General features: G+C 45.4%; 1 protein-coding gene across 4 annotated transcripts in view; it reads right to left on the bottom strand.

Moving 5' to 3' along the window:
• The window catches only part of KCNIP2 (Kv channel interacting protein 2), a 178,876-nt gene that overhangs the window by 27,904 nt on the left and 128,965 nt on the right, over positions 1-22,007 (bottom strand). Inside the window, exon 1 of one of the 4 annotated variants that reach the window (XM_015415918.1) lies at positions 15,706-15,808. The exons of the other annotated variants lie outside the window; for them this stretch is intronic. Coding sequence (XP_015271404.1) covers positions 15,706-15,808 — 103 coding nt within the window. Of the gene's footprint in view, positions 1-15,705; positions 15,809-22,007 lie in introns of those variants that run through there. 4 annotated transcript variants of the gene reach the window in all.

Below are 22,007 nucleotides of genomic sequence, written 5' to 3'. Positions count from 1 at the left end.
CAGAGCTTGTGACTGACCCAAGGTCACATCAGCAGGTGCAAGTGGAAGAGTGGGGAATCAAACCCGGTTCTCCCAGATTAGAGTCCGCACACTTAACCACTACACCAAACTGGCACTGAGGCAACCCTTCCTGCCCTCCCTCTCATGATCTGCTTAAGTTCCTACTCTTGATGATGCACTTCTAATACTGATGCAAGCCATTAGGAGTTTGGGTGTGGGCCTGGACACCTCCTTATCCATGGAGGTCCAGATCATGAGCGTTAGCTGGCATTCTACCAGCTGCACCAAGCAAGGCAACTGGCCCCCCTCCTGTCTCACCCTGACCTAGCCACAGTAATCCATGGAACTGGATTACTGTAACTCGCTCTACACTGGCCTGCCCTTGACGCTGATCCAGAAACTCCAACTGGTACAGAATGCAGCTGTGCGGGTCCTTATGAAAAGACCATGGACCACACATATTCAACCTGTGCTGCACCAGTTGCACTGGCTCCTGGTGGAGTACCGGGCCAGGTTCAAGGTTTTGGTATTGACCTTTAAGGCCTTGAGCGGTCTGGGACCCATGTATCTTCAGGTCTGCCTCCTCTGGTATGTCCCCTGAAGAGCTTTACGCTCTGCTGAGAACAATCTACTCTGGGGATCCCCTGGCCTAAAGACATCCAGCTGTCCTAAACCAGAGCCACGGCCTTTTCAGCCCTGGCTCCCACCTGGTGGAACTCTCTGCCAAATAACATCCGTGCCCTGTGGGACCTTATGCAGTTCCACAGGGTGTGCAGGGCAGAGATGTTCTGCCAGGCTTTTGGTTGAGGACAGCAATGGGTTCCCCCTTACTTGGCACTCCCTCCCCCACCTTGCTATCTCTCGCTGCTGCGAGTCCGTTATACATATTGTGTTTATTCTGATGCCATCTGATTTTATTTTTCACTTTGCACTTTTAACTATTTATTCTTGGGTTTTATATTGTATATTTTTTTGTTGTCAACCACTCCGAGTTCTGTGAATTCAGGGAAGAGAGGTATACAAATTGAAATTATAAATAAATAAATATTATGAATAAAGAAATCCAAGCTAAAATATAGTCATGCATGTTTGATATGTAAAAACTGCACAGCTAAGAGTGCTGAATTAAACAGTCTTTCATAAAACAGAACAAGAAGAAGAGATTGGATTTATACCCCACCCTTCACTCAGAGTCTCAGAGCAGCTTACAATCTCCTTCCCTTCCTCTCCCCACAACTGTCAACCTGTGAGGGAGGTGGGTCTGAGAGAGCTCTGAGAGAACTGCTCTTGAGAGAACAGCTCTGAGAGCTGTGGGGAATCAAACCTGGTTCTCCCAGATTCTCTCACTATTACACCAAACAACAGACATTAAACTGGGAAGAATAATTAACCAAAATTCTACAGACTATCACCTTCCCAGCTGGCCACATCAAGATGAAGTAAAGACAGAAAACTTGTTCTGCTGTAATACTTCAAGTTCAAGTTCTTCTTAATCTTCCCCATCAAAAAAGTATGGCTAACCCCAGAAGATGGAGAGGATAATTAAAACATAATTTTGCTGATCTGATTGCCACTTTGTGAGCAATGGTCTATGAATCTTTATAGCATTCCAAAACAAGAAAGTTTGTTTGGAGATCACATAGTATTCTTTGTGTGTTATGTGCCATAAAGTTGCTTTTGACTTCTGATGACCCTATGAAATAATGACATCCAGAATGTCCTATCACTAACAGCCATGAGAACATAAGAGACGCCAATGTTGGATCAGGCCAAAGGCCCATCCAGTCCAACACTCTGTCACACAGTGGCCAAAAATTCCAGGTGCCATCAGGAGGTCCACCAGTGGGGCCAGGACACTAGAAGCCCTCCCCAAGCACCAAGAAGACAGAGCATCACTTGCCCCAGAGTCCTTATCTATACCTTGTGGTTAATAGCCACTGATGGACCTCTGCTCCATATGCTTATCTAATTCCCCTTTGAAGCTGTCCATGCTTGTAGCCGCCACCACTTCCTGTGGCAGTGAATTCCATGTGTGAGCCTTGCTCAGGTCTTGAAAACTGAGGGCTGTGGCTTCCTTTACTGAGGCAATCCATCTCCTGTTGGATCTTCGTCTTTTCTTAGTGCCTTCTAGTATTATTGCCTTTTCCACTGAATCTTGTCTTCTCAGTGTTGTCAATGTTCTTTAGACAGATGGAATTGTTATAATAAACATTCAAACCCCAAAAGAGGGAGGGGGAAGAAAGAACCTTTTATGGAATCAATCATCTAATCTTGCATTTTTTGCTAATTTTCTCTTTGACACAGAGTAAAGCACTGTGCTGAACTATCCAGAATAGAACTATCTACAGTTGTCACACTTAAGACACCATGCTGGTAAGTTCAAGTGAACATACAAAGCTCCATGTGTGCAGGGACTTGTTCATTCTACAAATGAACGTGGTTTCTCTGTATATGAAATGCTGCATGGAAATCAGAGCCCCAACCCACCTGCCCCATGTGCATTCCTTGACAAGTATCTACATTAATTTCAGCCACCATTTTACTGCTGTGTGTCTTCATTATCATGCAACATTCCTTAAAGATTCCACAATCTACTTTTGACTGAATGTTTAGAATGATTCTGAATGATTCTCACAGGCTTTTTGATGTTCACACAGTTTTGAAAATCATTGATGAATCTGTTCAGAAATGCAGATTGACAGCCTGATCCTTGGGGCATCCTATTACTAACCTCTCTCCATAATAAAAACTGACTGTTTGGAAGGAGGCCATATCTGTGCCTCTCCTGCTTCAGTTGGCTAGAAGAATAAGTGCTGCAGTTTTTCAGGAGCAGAGCAGACTGGAAAGGCAGCAGTCACTAACACTGCAATCCTAAACAGAATTACAGATTGCACCGTAAAGTACAGGTGCTTGAAGAGGAGTAATTACTTCTGACTTGATATTTCCCGAGTCCTGTTGCTCTTATGTGAGCAACAGTGCCACTCAAAGCCAAGTTGCACTCTTTTAAGTCCACTGAAGTCAGTGGGCTTGGAAGAGCATAACTGTTTAGGATAGCAGTATAAATCATTTAACAGATGGTGGTGGCAGCTGTAGGACAACTGGAATAATCCAGCTATGCCTTGGGAACACAGCATTAAATGGAAGTGGGGACTTCCTATTTCTCTGACGCCCCCCCTTATACACAGGTTACTAAATGATACACACGCTTGGTCTTAAGCACAAATATACTCCTCTCCACCATTTGGGTTCCTTCCTCTTCTTGTTATGCTGAAGCATCCACCTTGCCCTGGCACTTGACCTTGCAAGGTGGTCTTCCATTCCAGCAACTTGTGTGTGCCATTTCCTGTCCCCGGTACATGTGGCCCAGGTTGGAAAGAAAGCATAACGGCCTATTGGTCTTCTACCCTAACAGATACAACCCAAACACAGATACTGAAAGGGATAAGTTCATGATCCAAAGGAGTACGGCACATGTGATAATAGCAGAAATGCTATGATGAGAATGGCTGTTGCTATAATGATCAAATGCAGCCCAGCCGATGGTCCTGATTAAGCCCTGCCCTGTAGGTGTCTTGCTTCTATGGTGAATGTGGAGGGCAAGTTGTAAAAAGGTTGTGGAACACAGCAGATTTCAGTCTTACAGCGGGGAACAAGTACCACTTTGGGGTGTGCTGCTGTCACTCTGCAGGGAAGGCAGCATGGTACAGCCCAATCTTGTCAGATCTTGGAAGCTAAGCAAAGTCAGCCCTGGTTAGTATGTGGATGGGAGACCTCCAAGGAAGACTGCAGAGGAAGGCAATGGCAAACCACCTCTGCTTCTCACTTGCCTTGCCTTGAAAGGCCCTTACTGGGGTCACCATAAGTTGGCTGTGACTTAACTGCACTTCACACACACACCACAGAGAGAGCGAGAGAGAGCTGTCACTCTCCCATTTGAGCCATGCTGTCGCTTTTCAGCACTGGGCTCAGCTCTTTTGATGGAGCCTGGCACCATCATGGTGAAATTTCTTCCCTTAAAGTAAGCAAGGCAGAGATCTCTGAGCAGATATGTGATTCTTGCGGGAACATGCACCCTGCAGGAAAAACAGCAGGCATACCACATACACTGAAGGAGGCTCATTGCTGACAATCTTACAACTGGATTCAACTCGTAGTCCAGGATTTCACAGCAGTGCTACTGTGAGAGGCATCCATTGCTCATTACATGCCATTCAGCTCTGTCTAGCATTCCCAGAGGAACGACAGATGTAGGAGCCTCTGATATGCACAGGGCTGTATACAGGGTGAAGGAGGATACCCTGAGCATGACAACTGCATTGCATCCAAGGGAGAGACCAAGACATCATTGCTTTGCTGTCTGTTCACTCTACCAAGTTCATGGATTTCTATCCTTGGGGGCTCTGATCAGAGGCTATCCTCTCACCCCCCCTTCACACTTTCATCCTGCTGTCAGCACTGTGTAGCTGTGATTGAGCCCATCCATCCTACAGAGGGAAATCATCCTGTCAGTCCCAATCTCTGCATCTCTACCGAATATCCATCTCAGACTTGATTATGCTCAAGCATCCCCTGGCCAGGCTTTTATCTCCTTCCTCCCCCTCTTTAAGCTGCCACAGCCCTCCCCTCCACTCTGAGGCCTGCATTTCCTGCCAATTGTTCCTCTGAATTATTGATGCTGGCACTTCAGGAGCCATAATCAATAAAGCCCATTTTTTCATCCTCCCCATAATACCCTCCCAGTTAAGGCTGCTCAGAAGAGGAGCTGTCTTTGGCCACCAATGAGTCAGCACCTTTGTGGGTTTGTGCACCATAGCTATGATGGTGCTCTTTTTAAAAATGTGGGTTCCAGGGATGTCTGTCCAACATCATTAGTCCCTGGCATGGCATGCTGTGGTGATGCAGCACTGCTTAAAAGCAGATGGCACTACCTTTTCAAACTACAAGGGGACACCACATTCCACCTTGTGGGGACAGGGATGTGCCAAGGTTATTAAAGAGAGCATAGGGGGTATAAATAGCACTCACAGAAAATGTGCAAGGAGAAGAAGAGGATAACTCCAGGTATGTGTAGATGGTTGAGTAATGTGGGATATAAACAGGAGCAAAGGAACAACCAAAATAAAAATTCAAATGGCAGCCTGCCATCTCCCATATTTATCCATTGTTACGTTCCACTTATGGATATGCCATTCCTCCAGCACATCTACCTACATAAAACATTCCTTTTTGTCACTCCTCACCTCCAGTCCCAAGATGCAGTGAGATACAGGCTCATGTTGCCTACAAGCTCAATAGTGTATCGAGCAAATTGTGTGGAAGCCCCACTTTCTAGACGGCTAGATGTTAACATCTGCAAATCTCATTGTCACCAGCTGCTACTCCTCCACTGTGTATTACAACACAGAAAGATGTGGATGAAATGTGGACGAAATCCACCAGCACTTCCAGACATGCACAGCTCCTCTAGAATGCAGGATGTGCCACCTACTCATGGGCATGCCATGTTTATACCCGTGACCAAAGAGAAATAGCCAATTAAAATTATTATCAAAATGGGGATTGCTGGGAAAGGAAAATGAAATGGCCAATATTGTAATGCCCCTGTATAGATTTATGGTACAGCCTGATTTGGAATACTGTGTACAGTTTTGGTTGCTGTATCTCAAAAAAGATATTGCAGAACAGGAAAAAATGTAGAAGAGGGCAACCAAGATGATTAAGGGATTGGAGTACCTTTCTTGTGAGTTTTGGGGCTTTACAACTTAGAAAAAATAAGACTGTGTGTAGATATGATAGAAATTTATAAAATTATGTATGGGGTGGAAAGAAAGAGAATAGAGAGAACTTTTTCACCATCTCCAATCATACTATAACTCAGCCGCACTCGGTGAAGTTGATGGGCAATAGATTCAGGACAGACAACAGGAAATATTTGTGGAATTCTCTGCCAGTGTGGACATAGTGATAGCCACAAGTACAGATGGCTTTAAAAGATGATTAGACAGATTCATGGAGTATAGATCCATCAATGGCTACTAGCCGTGACTAAAAGCAACCTCCGTTCAGAGGCAGTAAACTGGTATTCAGAGGCAACATCAGGGAAAGCCTTGGTCTCTATCCCCTGTTTGTTGGCTCTCCAGGACAACTGGTTAGTTGCTGTGTGAAACAGGATATTGGACTAGATGGACCACTGGTCAGATCTAGCACAGCTCTTCTTTTATTATTTTTTTAAAAGAAAGCAAGCAGAAAAACACAGATGCTCTAAAATAATAAATTTATTTTCAAAAGTTGGCCCAACATCTTTTCCTAGGATATCTTGCTGTTTTAAGTTAAGAACATAAGAACATAAGAGAAGCTATACCTTGTGGCTAATAGCCACTGATGGACCTCTGCTCCATATGCTTATCTAATTCCCTTTTGAAGCCGTCCATGCTTGTAGCACCCACCACTTCCTGTGGCAGTGAATTCCATGTGTTAATCACTCTTTGGGTGAAGAAGTACTTCCTTTTATCCGTTCTAACCCGACCGCTCAGCAATTTCATGGAGTGCCCACGGGTTCTTGTATTGTGAGAAAGGGAGAAAAGTACCTCTTTCTCTACCTGCTCTTTCCCATGCATAATCTTATAAACCTCGATCATGTCACCCCTCAGTCGTCTTTTCTCCAAGCTAAAGAGCCCTAAGCGCTTTAACCTTTCCTCATAGGGAAAGTGTTCCAACCCTTTTATCATTCGAGTTGCCCTTTTCTGCACTTTTTCCAAAGCTATAATATCCTTTTTAAGGTGTGGTGCCCAGAACTGCACACAGTATTCCAAATGAGGTCTCACCATTGATTTATATAGGGGCATTATTATATTGGCTGATCTGTTTTCAATACCCTTCCTAATAATCCCCAGCATAGCATTGGCCTTCTTTATTGCAGTCACACACTGTCTCGACATTTTCAGTGAGTTATCCACTACAACTCCAAGATCTCTCTCTTGCTCAGTCTCTGCCAGTTCAGACCCCATCAATGTGTATTTATATTTAGGATTTTTGGCTCCAATGTGCATCACCTTGCACTTGGCCACATTGAACCCCATTTGCCATGTTGACGCCCACTTGCCCATCTTTGACAGATCCCTTTGGAGTGCCTCACAATCCTCACTGGTTTTCACCACCTTGAACAACTTTGTATCATCCGCAAATTTAGCCACTTCACTGCTTACTCCCAACTCCAAATCATTAATGAACAAGTTAAAAAGCAGTGGACCAAGTACTGATCCCTGTGGTACCCCACTGCTTACCCCCCTCCACTGGGAGAACTGCCCATTTATACTCACTCTCTGTTTTCTATTAATTAGCCAGTTTTTGATCCATAAAAGGACTTGTCCTTTTATCCCATGATTTTTGAGCTTGCTTAGGAGCCTTTGATGAGGAACTTTATCAAAAGCTTTCTGGAAGTCAAGGTAAATAATATCTATTGGATCCCCCTTGTCCACATGTTTGTTCACCCCCTCAAAGAACACTAATAGGTTAGTGAGACAAGATCTTCCCTTACAGAAACCGTGCTGAGTCTGCCTCAATAGGTTTTGTTCATCTATGTGCCTACTAATTCTTTCCTTAATAATGGTTTCCACCAATTTACCCGGTATCGACGTCAGACTGACTGGCCTGTAATTTCCCGGATCTCCTCTGGAACCCTTTTTAAAGATGGGAGTGACATTTGCTACCTTCGTCCTCAGGAATGGAGGCTGATTTTGTGAAGTTCCTTCACAAAAAATTTTTATTTTCTGTTTTGGACAAAACTCTTTCCACAGAATATTGCAAATGGTTCTAAACAATTTCTAGGGTGCATACACAGTGCCATGTGGGCCACTGCTGGGCCTATTCTTACCTAGCATGAATCGACAGTGAGAACCACCCCACATATTGCATGGGATCAGTAATGGAGAAGAAACTGTATTTCTGGGTGGGGCTTATCCACTATTAATAGTAATTAATGAGAAACCTTCTCAGAACACAGTTTGATGGCCATTCATCTAGAGTGCGAAATATCAGTTATTTGTGTTAGTGCTACCAAAAAATGATAAGAAAAGGTCAAGGCTAGAAAGGATGCCTTTCCAGTAGCTTGCCTACAAATCTATCCATCCTTAATTGTTAGCAGCTGAGTGAAAATGTTAAGTTAATCCGTTATCGGTCAGAGCAACAAGACCATTCCAGAAAAACAAGGAAAGAAAATGGGAGAGGCCAGCTCCTTAGAAAATTCTTCTGTAATATTAATACTGGACATTTATATAGCACAGTAGAGTGTTAAAAGCACTTTGTGTACACTTTTCTTCTTGTAATCCTTAAAGAACCCATGTAACACAGGTCAAATTTATTATCTCACACTGCAGATATTGAATTTATGGCACAGGTGAGATTCAAGCAAATATTATCTTAGCCACCATACACTTGCATTATCATTAATGAGAGGGCACTTAAGTATTACTGTGTGTAGACTTTTTAGACATGTGTCACTTAGTGTATACCAGGCAGAGATGCCATGCACTCTGGACATAAAATATGAGCTTTGGTGGCTTGTCAGGATCCCCTTCAAGTTGCAATCAAGTGACGGGCAATAGTGGACGGAGGTGGCTGGCCGGCCGATGCCTTCTGAAGGCATTTAAATGTCCTCTGAGCTGTTTCCCCCCCTAAGAACTGACGTGTTTGCTGCCTTGTCCCTGGAAAGGAAGGGCTAGAAACAGGCTTGGAGCCTCCCCCTTTAAAGACAGGCATTCAGAATAATTTATTTAACTATAATTTAACTGCCCCCTTAAAAATGTAAAAGCTCCTTGAACAAAAAATCCTGCCTACGGGCCTGGAAACGGGCAACAGAGCTCTCCGTTAATTTGCTCCAGTGACAACTTAACCACCTGACTTTCAGGCATAGAAGAAGTGTAAGAAATATGGCCTCACTTCCTTGGCCCATTTCATGTGACCATCCTCCATCATGTGATGCATCACATTTGACCCAGTTTTGTAATCCTGCTTAGGCCATCACAGCTGAGTAAAGGAGGCAACAAGGTGGCAGCCCCTTCACCTTCCTTTTCCTCACGGGGGGGGGGGGGGATGGTCCAGGTGCAAGTGCAGCAGCTGCCTCTTCCCTCCTTCTTTGACCTAGCTGGGGCCTGATGCCAGTGGATGGAGACATACCTGTTTCCTCCTCTTGCTCAGCAGCCAGTCAGGAGCAAACAGAGCTCCAGTGGTCCTAGCAAACACAGACTGGCCCCAGTGGCCACGGTCTGGCCTGAAGAGCAGCATCTACCAGGAAGCTTCCTGGTAAACTGCATCATCAATCTACCCCTGCGGTGTATATACCCCAACTATTGGATATCACTAGGAGAAACTAGAACACTAGAGCCCAAACAAGGGGCACCTGTCTTGTGGGCAACAATCAAGGGGTGGGATGGGCAGGGGCTAATTATCACAAAATCTTTTATTTGAACTCATCCAAAACCGACAATGAAAGAGATCCTGTATGTTTCAATCTGTGAAACACCAAGACTTCTGTCCATTAGCAAAGCTTTTACTGGGATTTGAACAAAAGTCAACGTTTCTGTGCGCTTAGCTTCCTTTCACAGCCGCCCTGCTGAGAGCTTGTGTGTCTGCTAAGCAGCACTCACAAGCCAAGATTTCCCCAAACACGGAACTCATCCTCTCCCTTCTTTATCCTCAGACAATAAGTCCACGTGTGCCCCCAACTGTATTTTAGCCTTTGCATTACAATGTCAATAGTGCTGTTTTCTGTTTTCTGTGTAATGGATTAGGGCCAGCAAGAAAGGATAGTCCTGCTGCCAGGAAGATAGCATTCTTGCAGTTTCAACAGATACGTCTTCTGCTTGAATGGACTACTATTAAGTGAAAGTTTTGTATTGTACTAACATTGTGTCACTGCTGTCACCAAGAGAATGAGCTGTGAGTTGGGAGATTACCTGTTCAAATTTCATCTCAGGCATGAACTCACCAGGTGGCCTTAGGTCCTTAGCTAGCCCCCATCTGCAAAATGGGAGTCTACTGGCCTACCTTGCAGGGCTGCTGCAAAGATTACGGTGATTATACATGTGAAGTGCTCTGAAAAAAAAAAGTGCTCTGCAAATGCTAAGTATTAATAAATGAAAACTTAAATCTTCTTTTGCATTTTCAGGAAATAAATTCTTAGCCAGAGTGGAGCCATGGTCCTGGCACCAAAAACACTGACCTGACTATTCCATGTCAGGCTCTGCCGCCAGTTCTGGTAGGCAGATTTCTCACTTCCCAACCCCTTCTGTGAACAAGCATGATACACGTTGCGGTGCTGCTGATCCTCCCTTGGGAAGCTTTTTTTCTTTCTGATTTTAGAGCTTATTATTTTTATGTCAGCCTGTACCTCTTGCATTTCATTGCATTTTCACCCCCGGGCTGGCAAAAAAGAAATTCTCCATACTGATTGCATGTGTATGCGTGCGCATGCCAACTGAGGACATAATTCATCGATGATGAAGAGGGCTCTGGTTCACCAAAGCTTCTGCCACAATAAATCAATCTAAAAGGTGCAAGAAGTCTCCTTTTGATTATTGTTATAACAGCCTAACAACAACCTCTGTGGATTTTAGGATTGTTCGAAGACTTTTTCATTTTAATTTGAAACATGCTTCATTGCATGGCACATGAACTGTGTCAGAAAACAACATAAAAATACATCAAATAATAAATAAATAAACGCTGACTTAATATCAGTGTAACAACTGGTGAGCCTAACCTTGATTTCTGGAATATGAAGACATTGCCCTAGCTGACACACTATGGGCATCTCCATTTGTGATGGAAGGAAAAGCTACACCTGTGCAAGAGATAGAACAGCTCACAATTTCTAAAGCATTCACCAAAAAGATTCATAAAATGGGGAAGCAAAGTCTGTCGTTTTATAGGACGAGATTACAGTTTCCAAATTGGACATGTGCAGTGAAGATATTTTTCATTAACTAAAATAAAGCATGTTTACAATATGGCAAAGAAATGAAGTCCTGTTGCTCATCATGAACAATGTTTTGACACAGCCACAAGATGCCTGTGATATGTGCACAACCAGGTGGGATCAGGTGCCTCAGAAATTCCTGATTTTCCCCAGGGAGTCCAAATAGGGTTGCCAATTTTTTAAACTGGCCCCTTTTGATCTGCAGCAGTTATTAGTGATGTTGACCTATTCACAAGGTTTTGGTGGGGAAACACTTGCAGATTTCTGCATATTAAATCTCTGTTAAAGGGACAGGACTATTTTTCTTGGCCAGATAGCGACCTTAATTTTGAGGTGGTTCAGCAAGCTAAAAGGAAGCTTCCCAGACCTCAGACCAAGTCCATTACTGGTGCTTTCTCATGATTCAGCATCTCTCACCCTACCTTGTGTTGCCCTTTTCTTGTTCTGGGCAGGAGCCAGCAAAGCCAACCTAGAGCTTGGCATGGACAGAGCAACGAACAGGATTGATTGCGGTGGGGCTGGTGGCTCAGCCACATCCATTAACATCCCCAGGCCATTAGGGGATTTTATTTCACCAGCTGGCATGATGCAGTACTGCCTGGGAGCACTCTTGTGGTCAGAAATAACACAGGGAGCAGGGTGGAGGAGGCAGTTCTCAGTGTCATGGGGGGCGGAGGATCTGCTTGGACATGGGAATGGGGGTGAGAGAAATGATCCTGTCATGTTCTCCAAGCAGACTGTGTCAATGAGGGTGAGGAGAAGAGTGGGTGGCTATGCAGTCCTCGGAGAATAGCAAGGTTTTAACTGTAGGAGGGACAGAAATTTTGCCAGATAAGTTTACCCTAGTACTATGCAATATGTTCCTACCATCATGTATAATATTGTCCCTGCTGACTGCCACTAGACAAAGGTAGGAAGGCTAGCAGATATTAAAAACATGATACCTAAATGGAATCTTCAGGTTAAGAAGCCGTAGCCCTCTGATGACCTCATGCAAAGGATAAGGAAGAGGAGATGCATCTTAATTTTGAGCCCTGCTTGTGAGCTTCCAGGGTACTGGGCATGTTCCCACTGGAAGCAAAATAGAGGACTTGATGGATCATGGCAATTCTTATGCCACGGGGTCTTCAGATTCCACATGAAGGCGCCTCCAACCACAGCCAGGATCCAAGGAGCTTGGGGTGGATTGCTGCTCTCTCCCTACCTTTCTAGGCTACGGCTGAAAGAGTGACTGACCGCAGGTCACCCAGTGAGCTTCACAGAGGAATGGGAATTGAACCCATATTTCCCTAGTCCTAGTCTAGCATTATAAACACTACCCCACACTGGTCCCAAGCCATTTCTCTTATGGTGCAAATTCATAATATTTGACTATGGTTCACTAAAGGAAGTGTTGCATGTTCTCCCTTTTAGCAAACACAGCTTTAACACGGAGAATTAACCAAGGATCCCCAAGCAAGTACCATGTCTTAAAAGCACAGGATGCAAAAGATTTCTCCCTCTTCCATCCCTGGATCATCTTATGCTACAGGCAAATTAATTTCCCCATGCTTGTCAATTAATTGACAGGACAGAGCCTGTCCTTCAAAGGAGAGGGAGATGTGAGGAAGGAACAGAAAACTGACAGCCAAAAGTTGTTCTCTATACAGAGATTACAGTAGGGTGTAGCCCATGAAAACTTATGCTATGTGGGGTTTTAAAAAAATTCTTTAAGGTGCCACAAGACTCTTCTTCTTTCTGTGTATGGGATTTAATCCTCCAGGACTGCTCTCAGAAGCTATTCTCCAAATAGGAATAATGACATGGAAAAGATTTGTGCATGGCTTCACAAACGAGAAAAAGAGGCAAGAATCCTCAGAAATATATATGGCAGATATACGAGTAGGCATGTACGGGTTCACCACGTGATACATCATGTGATGGCCATTTAAGAAATTTCAATATGGTAAGATTATTGTTATCATGCTCCTTCCAACAACTTGGGAATTCAGGGAAATGGTGGGTGATCTATAAGGGTCATTTTTTTGGTCTGGGAGAGCCAGGTTCAGATCCCTGTTCTGCCAGAAAGCTCGCTGGGTGACTTTGGGCCAGTCACACTCTGTCAGCCTAACCTACCGAACTGGATTGTTGTTCCAAGGATAAAAAGGAGGAGGGAAGAATGACGGTCACCACCCTGCTCTCTTTGAAAGGAAGGTGGGGTAAAAATATAATAAATTAAGAGACAGACGACTATATGGCCAGATAAGCATCTTACCATGTGATTAAATCCACTGTATGGAAAGATATTATCATATTACTCATTGTCAGCACCTAGGGAATCATAGGATCTCCCAGGTTTAGAATAATCTTATTCCTAAACAACTCTATGATCTTGAATTTCTTTTTCGATGTAACCTGTTTCTTCTAATGTAATCAGTCTGCAATGTATTAGCATTATGGAGATATCATTAATGAGCTATTGGTTACATTAGTGGTAAAGCGCACTGCCTTCCTTGCTCTGCGGACAAATTAGCTACAGCCACAGCTGCCCATGAAACAGGCTAAGTGAACTAGTTAGAGTGAACACACATAAAATCCATTTACACTTTATTCTTCTTTATATGTGTGTTGAGTAACTCTCATGTTACATTCAACACATGTACACTGAATGAGTGATTTAAACCCCACGTTTATCCAGGCACTGGTCCCAATTTCATTTGTAAAGCAATCACACATTGGTTCTTTCTTACAAATGGATGTATGAGTGTTCACTGCAACATGCGAACAGCACCAGTGTTGGGGCACAGATCCGCAGCTGAAGGGGTGGAGAACTCTGCAGGGCCTGTTGTGTTCCCACCTAATGAGGTTACCTACATCTCCTGCTATACGGTGGGAGAATGTGTGTCAGTAAGAAAAGTGGAAGTCTTGTTACCCCTGAACATGCCACTTTTGCAAATGACAGGCTCCAGTCTGTAGATGCACATGTGCACATCCAAGGTCTGCACCACTCAAGTGGCAGGAAATGAGCAGAAAGCCCAGCCTCTACATACAAGAAGTCCAAAGCCAAGCACTGGCATCGTCTACTCCACAAGAACAGCATTTTGCCAGCTAAATAATCTGCAAACTAATTGAATCCCTTCCTTCAACATCCTACTCCCTGGAAAGACCCAATCTAAAGCAGCAACAAGAAGAACTGTTATAGATCTATGGACAGAATGCCTGCACAAGGAGATAACACAGCAGGAACAGAAACACAAGGAAGGCATCATAATTTCAGTAAAGTCTATTTTAATCAAAACTTACTTGCCCAAAAGGAACAGTGTTGTTCCAAATTAAAATGAGGGACTGTGAAGAAAAGGCCTTGTTTAAGCTGGCTGCTGGACCAAAATGAACAAGTATAAGAAGAAATCCAGTGTCCCCTCCATGAAGAAGTGTGAGACAGCTCTGTAACAAAATCCCAGGGACAGGAAATAGTGCCTCTGATACAGAACCTGGTTCCTGGAAGTAGCTTGACACAAGATAGGAGTAAGCAAGAAGCACACAGGGTTAAACCATACCCTCTAGACGGCATTCTGGCCAAACTGAATCCATGCTGGACTGACTTTCTCAACCATCAGTTTCATGTTGCTTCCTGATCTTAAGAATAACAGGTAATGGTCAGAGCCCACGGACAAAGCCATTTCAAGAAACTGGCTTTACTCGAAGTATTTTTCTCACCTCACTCTGCAGGACACGACTGAAATGATTCCATCTCTTATTAGTGTCAGAATTTCTTAGAAGTCCTGCAACTAAGATGCAGATCAATTCAACACCCCAGCCAGCAACCCATAAGGTCTGGACAGATCGGTCTGTCACATGCCTACTTTGGTAAAGGAAGCAGGGGAAAGAACTCAGACACCAGGAAGGTGTTTGGCTTTTACTGAGTTGAGCACACCCAGCAATGGCAAAAAAAACCCCAGAGCTCATCAATGCATGCACTCTTGACAGTAAGGTAAACAGACAGGGCATGCTCAGCAGTCATTCAATACTCCTTACAATTTTGTTTGTTGTCAATAGTATACTAAATGCTGCCTCTACAGCAGGGGTACACTAAATGCACACAGCGACTCTCATTCATACACACATATACCCCTCTCCTCCCTCATACACTACAGAAACATTTGCACATACAAGGTGTTCCATTAATGTTACCAGCTTGGCATCACATCCACACACACTTGGACAGGTGTTAACACAACTACAGCTCTAGATGAGAGTCAAAGCCCCTTGGCGTGCTGCCTCTTTAAGAAGTCATTGCCCTGGCAGGTGCCATGCTGCCCATTGCTTTGTTTGTGGCCCAAACAGCTTGTCTGCTTGGAAGTCCTGCTCTCCCGAGATTCATCTCTGCGGTGTGGAGCTCTATGCTTTTGTTTTGTCCCAAGAGTGAAAACAGTTTGAGTTTCTACTTCTTTTTCAAGAGAGGCTTTGCTGGTAGGACAGCAGATCTCTTTGACTGCATCCACCTCAGATGTTCTCCCTACACTCACAGACACACAAATATCCTTGCCTTGCAGTTTTAGTGCTACTATCTTAGAAGGAAACATTAAGCCATCTCGACCGCAGCAGAGGCTCGGCAAGTATTTCCATGACTTAACTAGCCAGTGTCCTGCCTAGATTAGATCCAGCTAACCGAGACTAGTCCTGGAACCAGCCGTGGAGGTACAGATTTAAATCAGAGCCACACCCCTTCCCATGCTGTCTTTGTGCATTACCTTCCAAGGAGACAGGTTCAAAAAGCCCAAACTGCTCCAGCACTTTGACGAACAGGACCAAAACCACCAACACGGCGATCATCTCCAGGCCTTCCAGGTTCATGATGAGTGGGACTCATGGCACCGAGGCCCCTCCACGCCAGCTCCTAACTCACCCCAGTTCCCCAGCCAGAGTCTCCCACATGCCAGTGGGTGCCTGTGCCACTTGAAACTGTGCTGCTGCCTTCAGCCCTGCTGTTGAAGATCGCCCTCCATCAGCACTGGGGTACCCTTGGCCCTCCACAGAGTAGCAAAGAGGCACGGTGATGGTGCCTGTGGAGGGGAGAGAGCAGGGTCACAGAGCAGGACAGGGAGTTTGTTGACAGCAGAGTCCAAGCTGTGTTTTCCTGGCTTGCAGCGATGAAAGTGAGAGTGAGGGAAGGAGAGTGGCAGCGCCAAGGGAGGAACGTGGCGGGGGGGGGGGGAGATGTGTGCAGAAAAAGCCCTGCCCTCCCATCCCATCCCAATGACACCAACTCAATTGATCTGCTTAATGCAGTTGCTAAGGAGATGGGAGACAGAGAGTTAAGAGGATCTTGGCTCATGTTCAGAGAGGTTCACTGCAGACGGGAGGGGGGCAACATGGAGAGACTCTTACGTGAACTCATAAGAGTGTAATGTCCCAGTGTGTTACTGAGCGGAAAGGACACAGCATACACCTGTACCTCTAAGCACTGCCCATTCACATTAATCAGGGCAGAGAAACACTTGAATGTAAATGCTTGTGGGGAGTGGGGGGATAGGCACACAGCCTGAATGGTGTAGGGGATAGGGATGGGCACAAACTGGCTCATGAGCTAAAATTCGGGCCAAACTTGGGCTGGTTCGGAGCTCGGGAACTGATGTTTAGGGAAGGTGCATTCCCCAAACATTTACTGGAGTTTTGGCCAGCTCAGTTCAGCTGTTTGGGGCTTGGGTCTCTCTCTGCTGGCTCAGCTGTCTTGGGCTCCCTCATGCAGCCCCTTTTAAAGAGGCTGCGCAAGGGAGCCTGAGACAGCTGGGCCAGCAGAAAGGAGGAGGTGAAATGCCCCCTGGGAGGCACTTCACACCCATATTTAACCTTTTGGTTTTCCCCGCCCCGCCCCCGAAGTGGTGGGGAGCAAAACCAAAGATGGCAAGTACAAAACTGTGGTCAGGAGAAAGGGGGAACTTGCTGGACTGGTTTGGTTTGTGTGGGGCCGGTTCAGGGTTTGTTCCATGGGCCGCCCCAGACCCCAAACCAAACTGAACCACATGTTTTAGGTTCATGCCCATCCCTAGTAGTGGATAAAATGTCAGAGTAGACATTGAGGAGACCCACATTCAAATCCTCACCCAGCTATAGGGCTGGATGACTCCCCTGCCCCCACCCCCAGCCTAACCACACAGCCGCTGTGTAGATACAGGGGGAATGGTGGGGAAACATGCATGCCTGGCAGAGCTCTGTAGAGGAAGGGCAGGGTTTTAAACAGATATATGTAATTTGCACTGTTGCCTTTAACATGGTTGTTGTTTACAAGTGATTATTCAGGTTTATTTTTAAAAATTGTGTCTTCTGATTCATGGATCTAAGCCACCTTGGAGGCTTAAAAGGAAAGGTGGAATATGATTTTTAAAAATAAAACACATATATTTAAAGATAATCAACAGCCAAGGACTCTGGCAACTTTTAACCTAGTCATGGAATTCATCTGTCTATCAACAGTATACAACCCAGCTGTAACTCCAATTTCTTGTCTGTGGTCCCCACAATTCCACCCACCACCCCTCACAATTCTCCTTGACAACTTTCCCATCACCAGAAGCATTCTTCCTTCCTCTTGAAGGTCTCATATGACGAGAAGAAAGTAGTACTGCTGCATGGGGGACTGAGAGGATCACAGTATTACAGATTGTATGGCACTTCGTACTCCAGAGAAGTAATGATAAGTCAACCCACTGGGCACGGAAGGAACTCCCCAGCTGCCTGACTTCAGAAGAAGGCCATCATTCAGCCTTCAAGGTTCCTTCCCTGTGACTGCCTCACAGCAAAGACCAATGGAAGACCTAACTTGTGGGGATTCTATGAGCACAGGAGAAAGCAGGCCACTGTGCAACTGGCAGCAGGCAGGCATGAGCTCTGGCTGAGGTTGCTTCAGCTGCCACCTGTTAAATGGATCCTTAGAGCTCAAACCAAACATCTGAAACAAACAACACATGCCTGTATTCAGAGACCTGTTGTTTGTTTAGCACTGAAAAGGGAAATAAAACCACAGCTTTGCCACAATGCCTAGCCAGGCCCCTATCTGTTCACCTTCCGATTGTTTCTTTTTCTCTTTTATATTGCATGGCACAGCATCCAGGTGATTGCAGGCAATTCCAAGGTTTTCTAACTGCTGTCCTATCTGGCATTTAAAACAGTAACAGGGATCTAGCAGGGTCAAGACAAACCAGTCTTGTAAAGGGGGAAGAACGCGGAGTTGTGGGAGTTCAGTGTTATGCCACCTTTGGGAGTCTCCCAGGTGATGCGCTGGCCTCCTTCAATGCTCTGAACTCCTCCCAACTGCCCCTGCTGGACTGTTCTTGTTCCCCTTAGCCACACTCACTCGTATGGCCTAGATCTTGCCTCATGCGGTATCCATGAGTACCCAGCCCACAGCAGTATCCCCAGCGCCCGAACAAGTATATATTCCTATTGGTCCTTCCTGTACCACAGCTGAGAAAAATACCAGGGCTCAGTGCCAGCATTGAGGGGGAGGAGGGAGGCACTGCCCAAGCTCTGCATGTCACTCAGACAAGCAGAGCCCAGGGGAGGCTGCCAGCTTGGCACTGGCGCCTGTTCCTCAGATAGAGGAAACTCAAGACAAGAGCCCCCAACTGTGGCCTGCAGGGTGAGGGTGAGGGACCCTTGTCCCACTGCTCCCCTGTCAACACAAATCCATTAATTTCCACTATCTGTAGGTCATCGCTCCTTGGCAGAGACTGCGCCACTGACCCACAGCCACACCAGAGCCAAGACGAGAGAGCCTGGACACTCTAGAGCAACAGAACACGAGAACAGTCTTGTAGCCACTTCATACTGCTGCTTTCCAAAAGGGGCAAAAAAAATCCTGTGGGATTTCCAAGGTCCCCCTAGCTACCCCTTCCTTCCCAAAACACATTAATAACCCACATATTCCTCTTGCAGCCCTGCCAGGTTAAATGAAGCCAGTTTTTCTCTTTATCAGATTCCTTCCCTCTGAGAAACTCCTCTGCCAGCGAGGAACTCAGGAAGTGCAAAACTGCCCGTGTGCCAGTCCTTGCAGAAGGGGGATAAGGGCAGGCTCATTGAACAGAGAATACCCCATGACTATTGCAGCACAGGGCTGGCTGGGAATGGCCAACAGTTAGAAAACTAAAACTTACTTTTACAAAACAAGTGCTAAAAGCTAAGACCCTAGACCAAGGCAGTGTTTTGAACCTCTTGGCTAGAGACAGGCAAGAGCAGTTATAACTATGTTCCTTCTGCTTTATCTATACAACTTGTTTTTACTGTTAATTCTTTGTAATTGTCTTTTTTTCTGATAAACTCTTATTTGATTCCTAGTGATTGGTCTCTGCATGTTATGTAGTTAAAAGAATGAGACACTGAGGTGAGCGAGTCAATGGGGGAGTTACTATGGAGCTGCTACTCCTTCTGTAATCCTTCTCACTCGCTTTCGGGTGGTTCACCTGGTAGTAAAATCCAGGCTGGAAAGAGCCTCAGAGGTCCTTACTTGTGCTTCAGAAAGGCCGGGGTCAGGATTCTGATGTGCAAAGGACATTATGCTGTGTTGGGGAGTGAGAGAGCTCACCAGGAAAGGGGATATCAAAGGGTTGCATGATTCTGGGTAATACTACTGAACTGGGGGGAAATGGAGAGAGGGAGGGAGGGAGGGTAGAAGACACCCTGCATGTCATACAGGGAGAGCTTACTCACAGATGTGACCTTTTGGGAGGAGCATAACTGTACTGTGTATTCCAGCATCTGGATTTCAATAACTCTTAGACTACAATGCCACTGCATGAGAAAAAGAGCCAGCTCTCTACATTAGCATGTCCGAATACATATCTATATGGGTCGTGCAAGGGGGGGGGGGGAGAGAATTCTGTGCCAGACTCTCACAGAAGGTTGTTTTTCAATTCAGTCTTCTCTTCTCAGGATGCCTGTAAGGAAGCAAGCAGGAAACGACCAAAGATGCTCATCTTTGCAATGTGTGAATTGCTGGGCACATGTCTGACGTACAGCAGTCTAGCTTCAGAGACAACTGCCAGATGTGTACCTAAAAATTGCCTCTGACAACCCGCACATTGCAAATGTGGGCATCCTTCCCAGCCAGTTTCCTAGAACATGAGTAGGGTTAAGTAACATTAGAAGCAGCTTCACCTGGCTATAGACCATTCCGACGGGCAATTATGGTGAAGTGTGCTACGGAGCAGGAAATCCTGGCTGAGGGAGAGGAGAGGATGGGGACTGAGGCACAACACTCAACTTGGTCAGGCTTCCCCGAGGGAAAGCAAATGCATGTAATGGATATTTCCTCTCATTCCGAGCTATTCGATAGGTCAGTAGGAGGTACTGGGACTGAGACGAGGCAATGCTAGCAAGCCCACAAGCAGTTCCAGGAACAGCAAAATACAGAACCACCAGCAGAAAAGAGGGCTTCTGAAAGTGGGCCCACCGGGCTTGATGCCACATCCTTCTTATGAGGCGTCTCAGTCTAAGTGTCTGCTGTGCTACCCAAGCCACAAGAAGGGTTTGGGGAGAAGGGACAGAAGTGTTTGTGTGTGAAATTACAAATATATTCCGGTAGGGAACTGGTTCTAAAATGGTTCTGTCTGAAATGACAGACCAGAAACCGTTTGGGAACCGTTCCTCTTCTGGATTATATCATTTGTCTAAAATTCCTAAATGTTATTGCATCAGCAAAGCTGAAAAAACGTCCCTTACGTCTACCCCTCCCTCTGTGTTCTGTGGCCCTCAGCTCGGTCCATTTGCACTGTTACTGCTGGAACCAGGGATCAGCATTACAGGGCACCTGCCGAGGTCCACATCCCAGCAAGGGGCTCACTGTCAAGCCCCCAGAATCCCTTGGCCTGGCTTTGCAATAGCTGTCTGCTTACCTGCCACCTTTGAGCAAATGAGCAGTGACAGGAGCAAGCTGTACTCAATCATCTCCTTCCTTTATGCAGCAGTCAGGCCTGGGCCCAGAGGCAGAGGGCAAATGTGTGTTGGAGCAGCAGGGAAGGGCTCACAGAGGGTAACATGCCCAAGGAGCCCTTGAAACCTGTGGGTCTTACTGACTGCCTGTAGGATTCCTCACAGCTCTTTCCAGGATGGATAGCTCTGTCACTCTGTCTGTAGCAGTAGAAAAGAGCAAGAGTCCAGCAGCATCTTAAAGACTAACAAAATATGTGGCAGGGTATGAGATTTCGTGAGTCACTGCTCCCTTCTTCAGATCTGAAGAAGTGAGCAGCTCTTTTCATGTAGACAAGGCAGGACTCACGGGGGACTGGGCAAAATGCTTGGGTGGGATTTGGGGAAAGTGTGGGTATTTTCATATATGTAGGAACTCTCACAGTTCCTAAGATCCCTATCCTGCTTGCCAGCACAATGGACTTAATAGTAGTATAGTGGCAAAGTTTTGTTAATTTTATGAACAGAAGGGGGGAGGTAATATTTCCCATTAATCTAACAAAGTAGTAAAAGTGCGCCTCCTCCTTCCTTCACTCCTTACATGCATGGGAATGGAACACTAATCTGTTTTACTGGTTATACATGTGGAATCTCCTAGCTTTATTTTCTGATGAGTTATGCCTGCCATAAATGGACAGATGAACAGACAGGCCAATTATTTTATTACTATAGATTCATGCAGGGTAGTTGTTTTTTTAAGAGGTGCTGGAACTCTCAAGAGGGAGAGTTTTTGATCAGTATACTGAAAACTCATGAACTTTTAAACGTTTTAAAAAGAATTTTGTTGGTTCCGGAACTCTGTCACGGCGCTTTCCCCCAGGGGAAAAAAAAGCCCTGGATTGATGGTAACAGCAAGCAAAGTGATTTGTTATGATATTTGGTTTGGATCAGGGTCATATGGGGGGGGGCAGGTGTAACCTCTGTCCAGGGGCCCATGGTGGCTTTCGGCAGCCCTGTAGGCACAAAAGATTTGGACTCTGGCTGCAGGCTTGGGAAGCTCCTTGTTGGGGAAATACCCCCTCCTACATTTTTTGGCAGATACCTTAGTGATCTGTCCTTCTCATATACTCTGTTTTCCTTGACATGTCAA

Source organism: Gekko japonicus, unplaced genomic scaffold (genome assembly GCF_001447785.1).
Source record: "Gekko japonicus isolate JY-2015 unplaced genomic scaffold, Gekko_japonicus_V1.1 scaffold59, whole genome shotgun sequence".
NCBI lineage: Eukaryota > Metazoa > Chordata > Lepidosauria > Squamata > Gekkonidae > Gekko > Gekko japonicus.
Note: the sequence above shows the minus strand (reverse complement) of the source record. Positions and strands in the feature narration are given on the sequence as shown.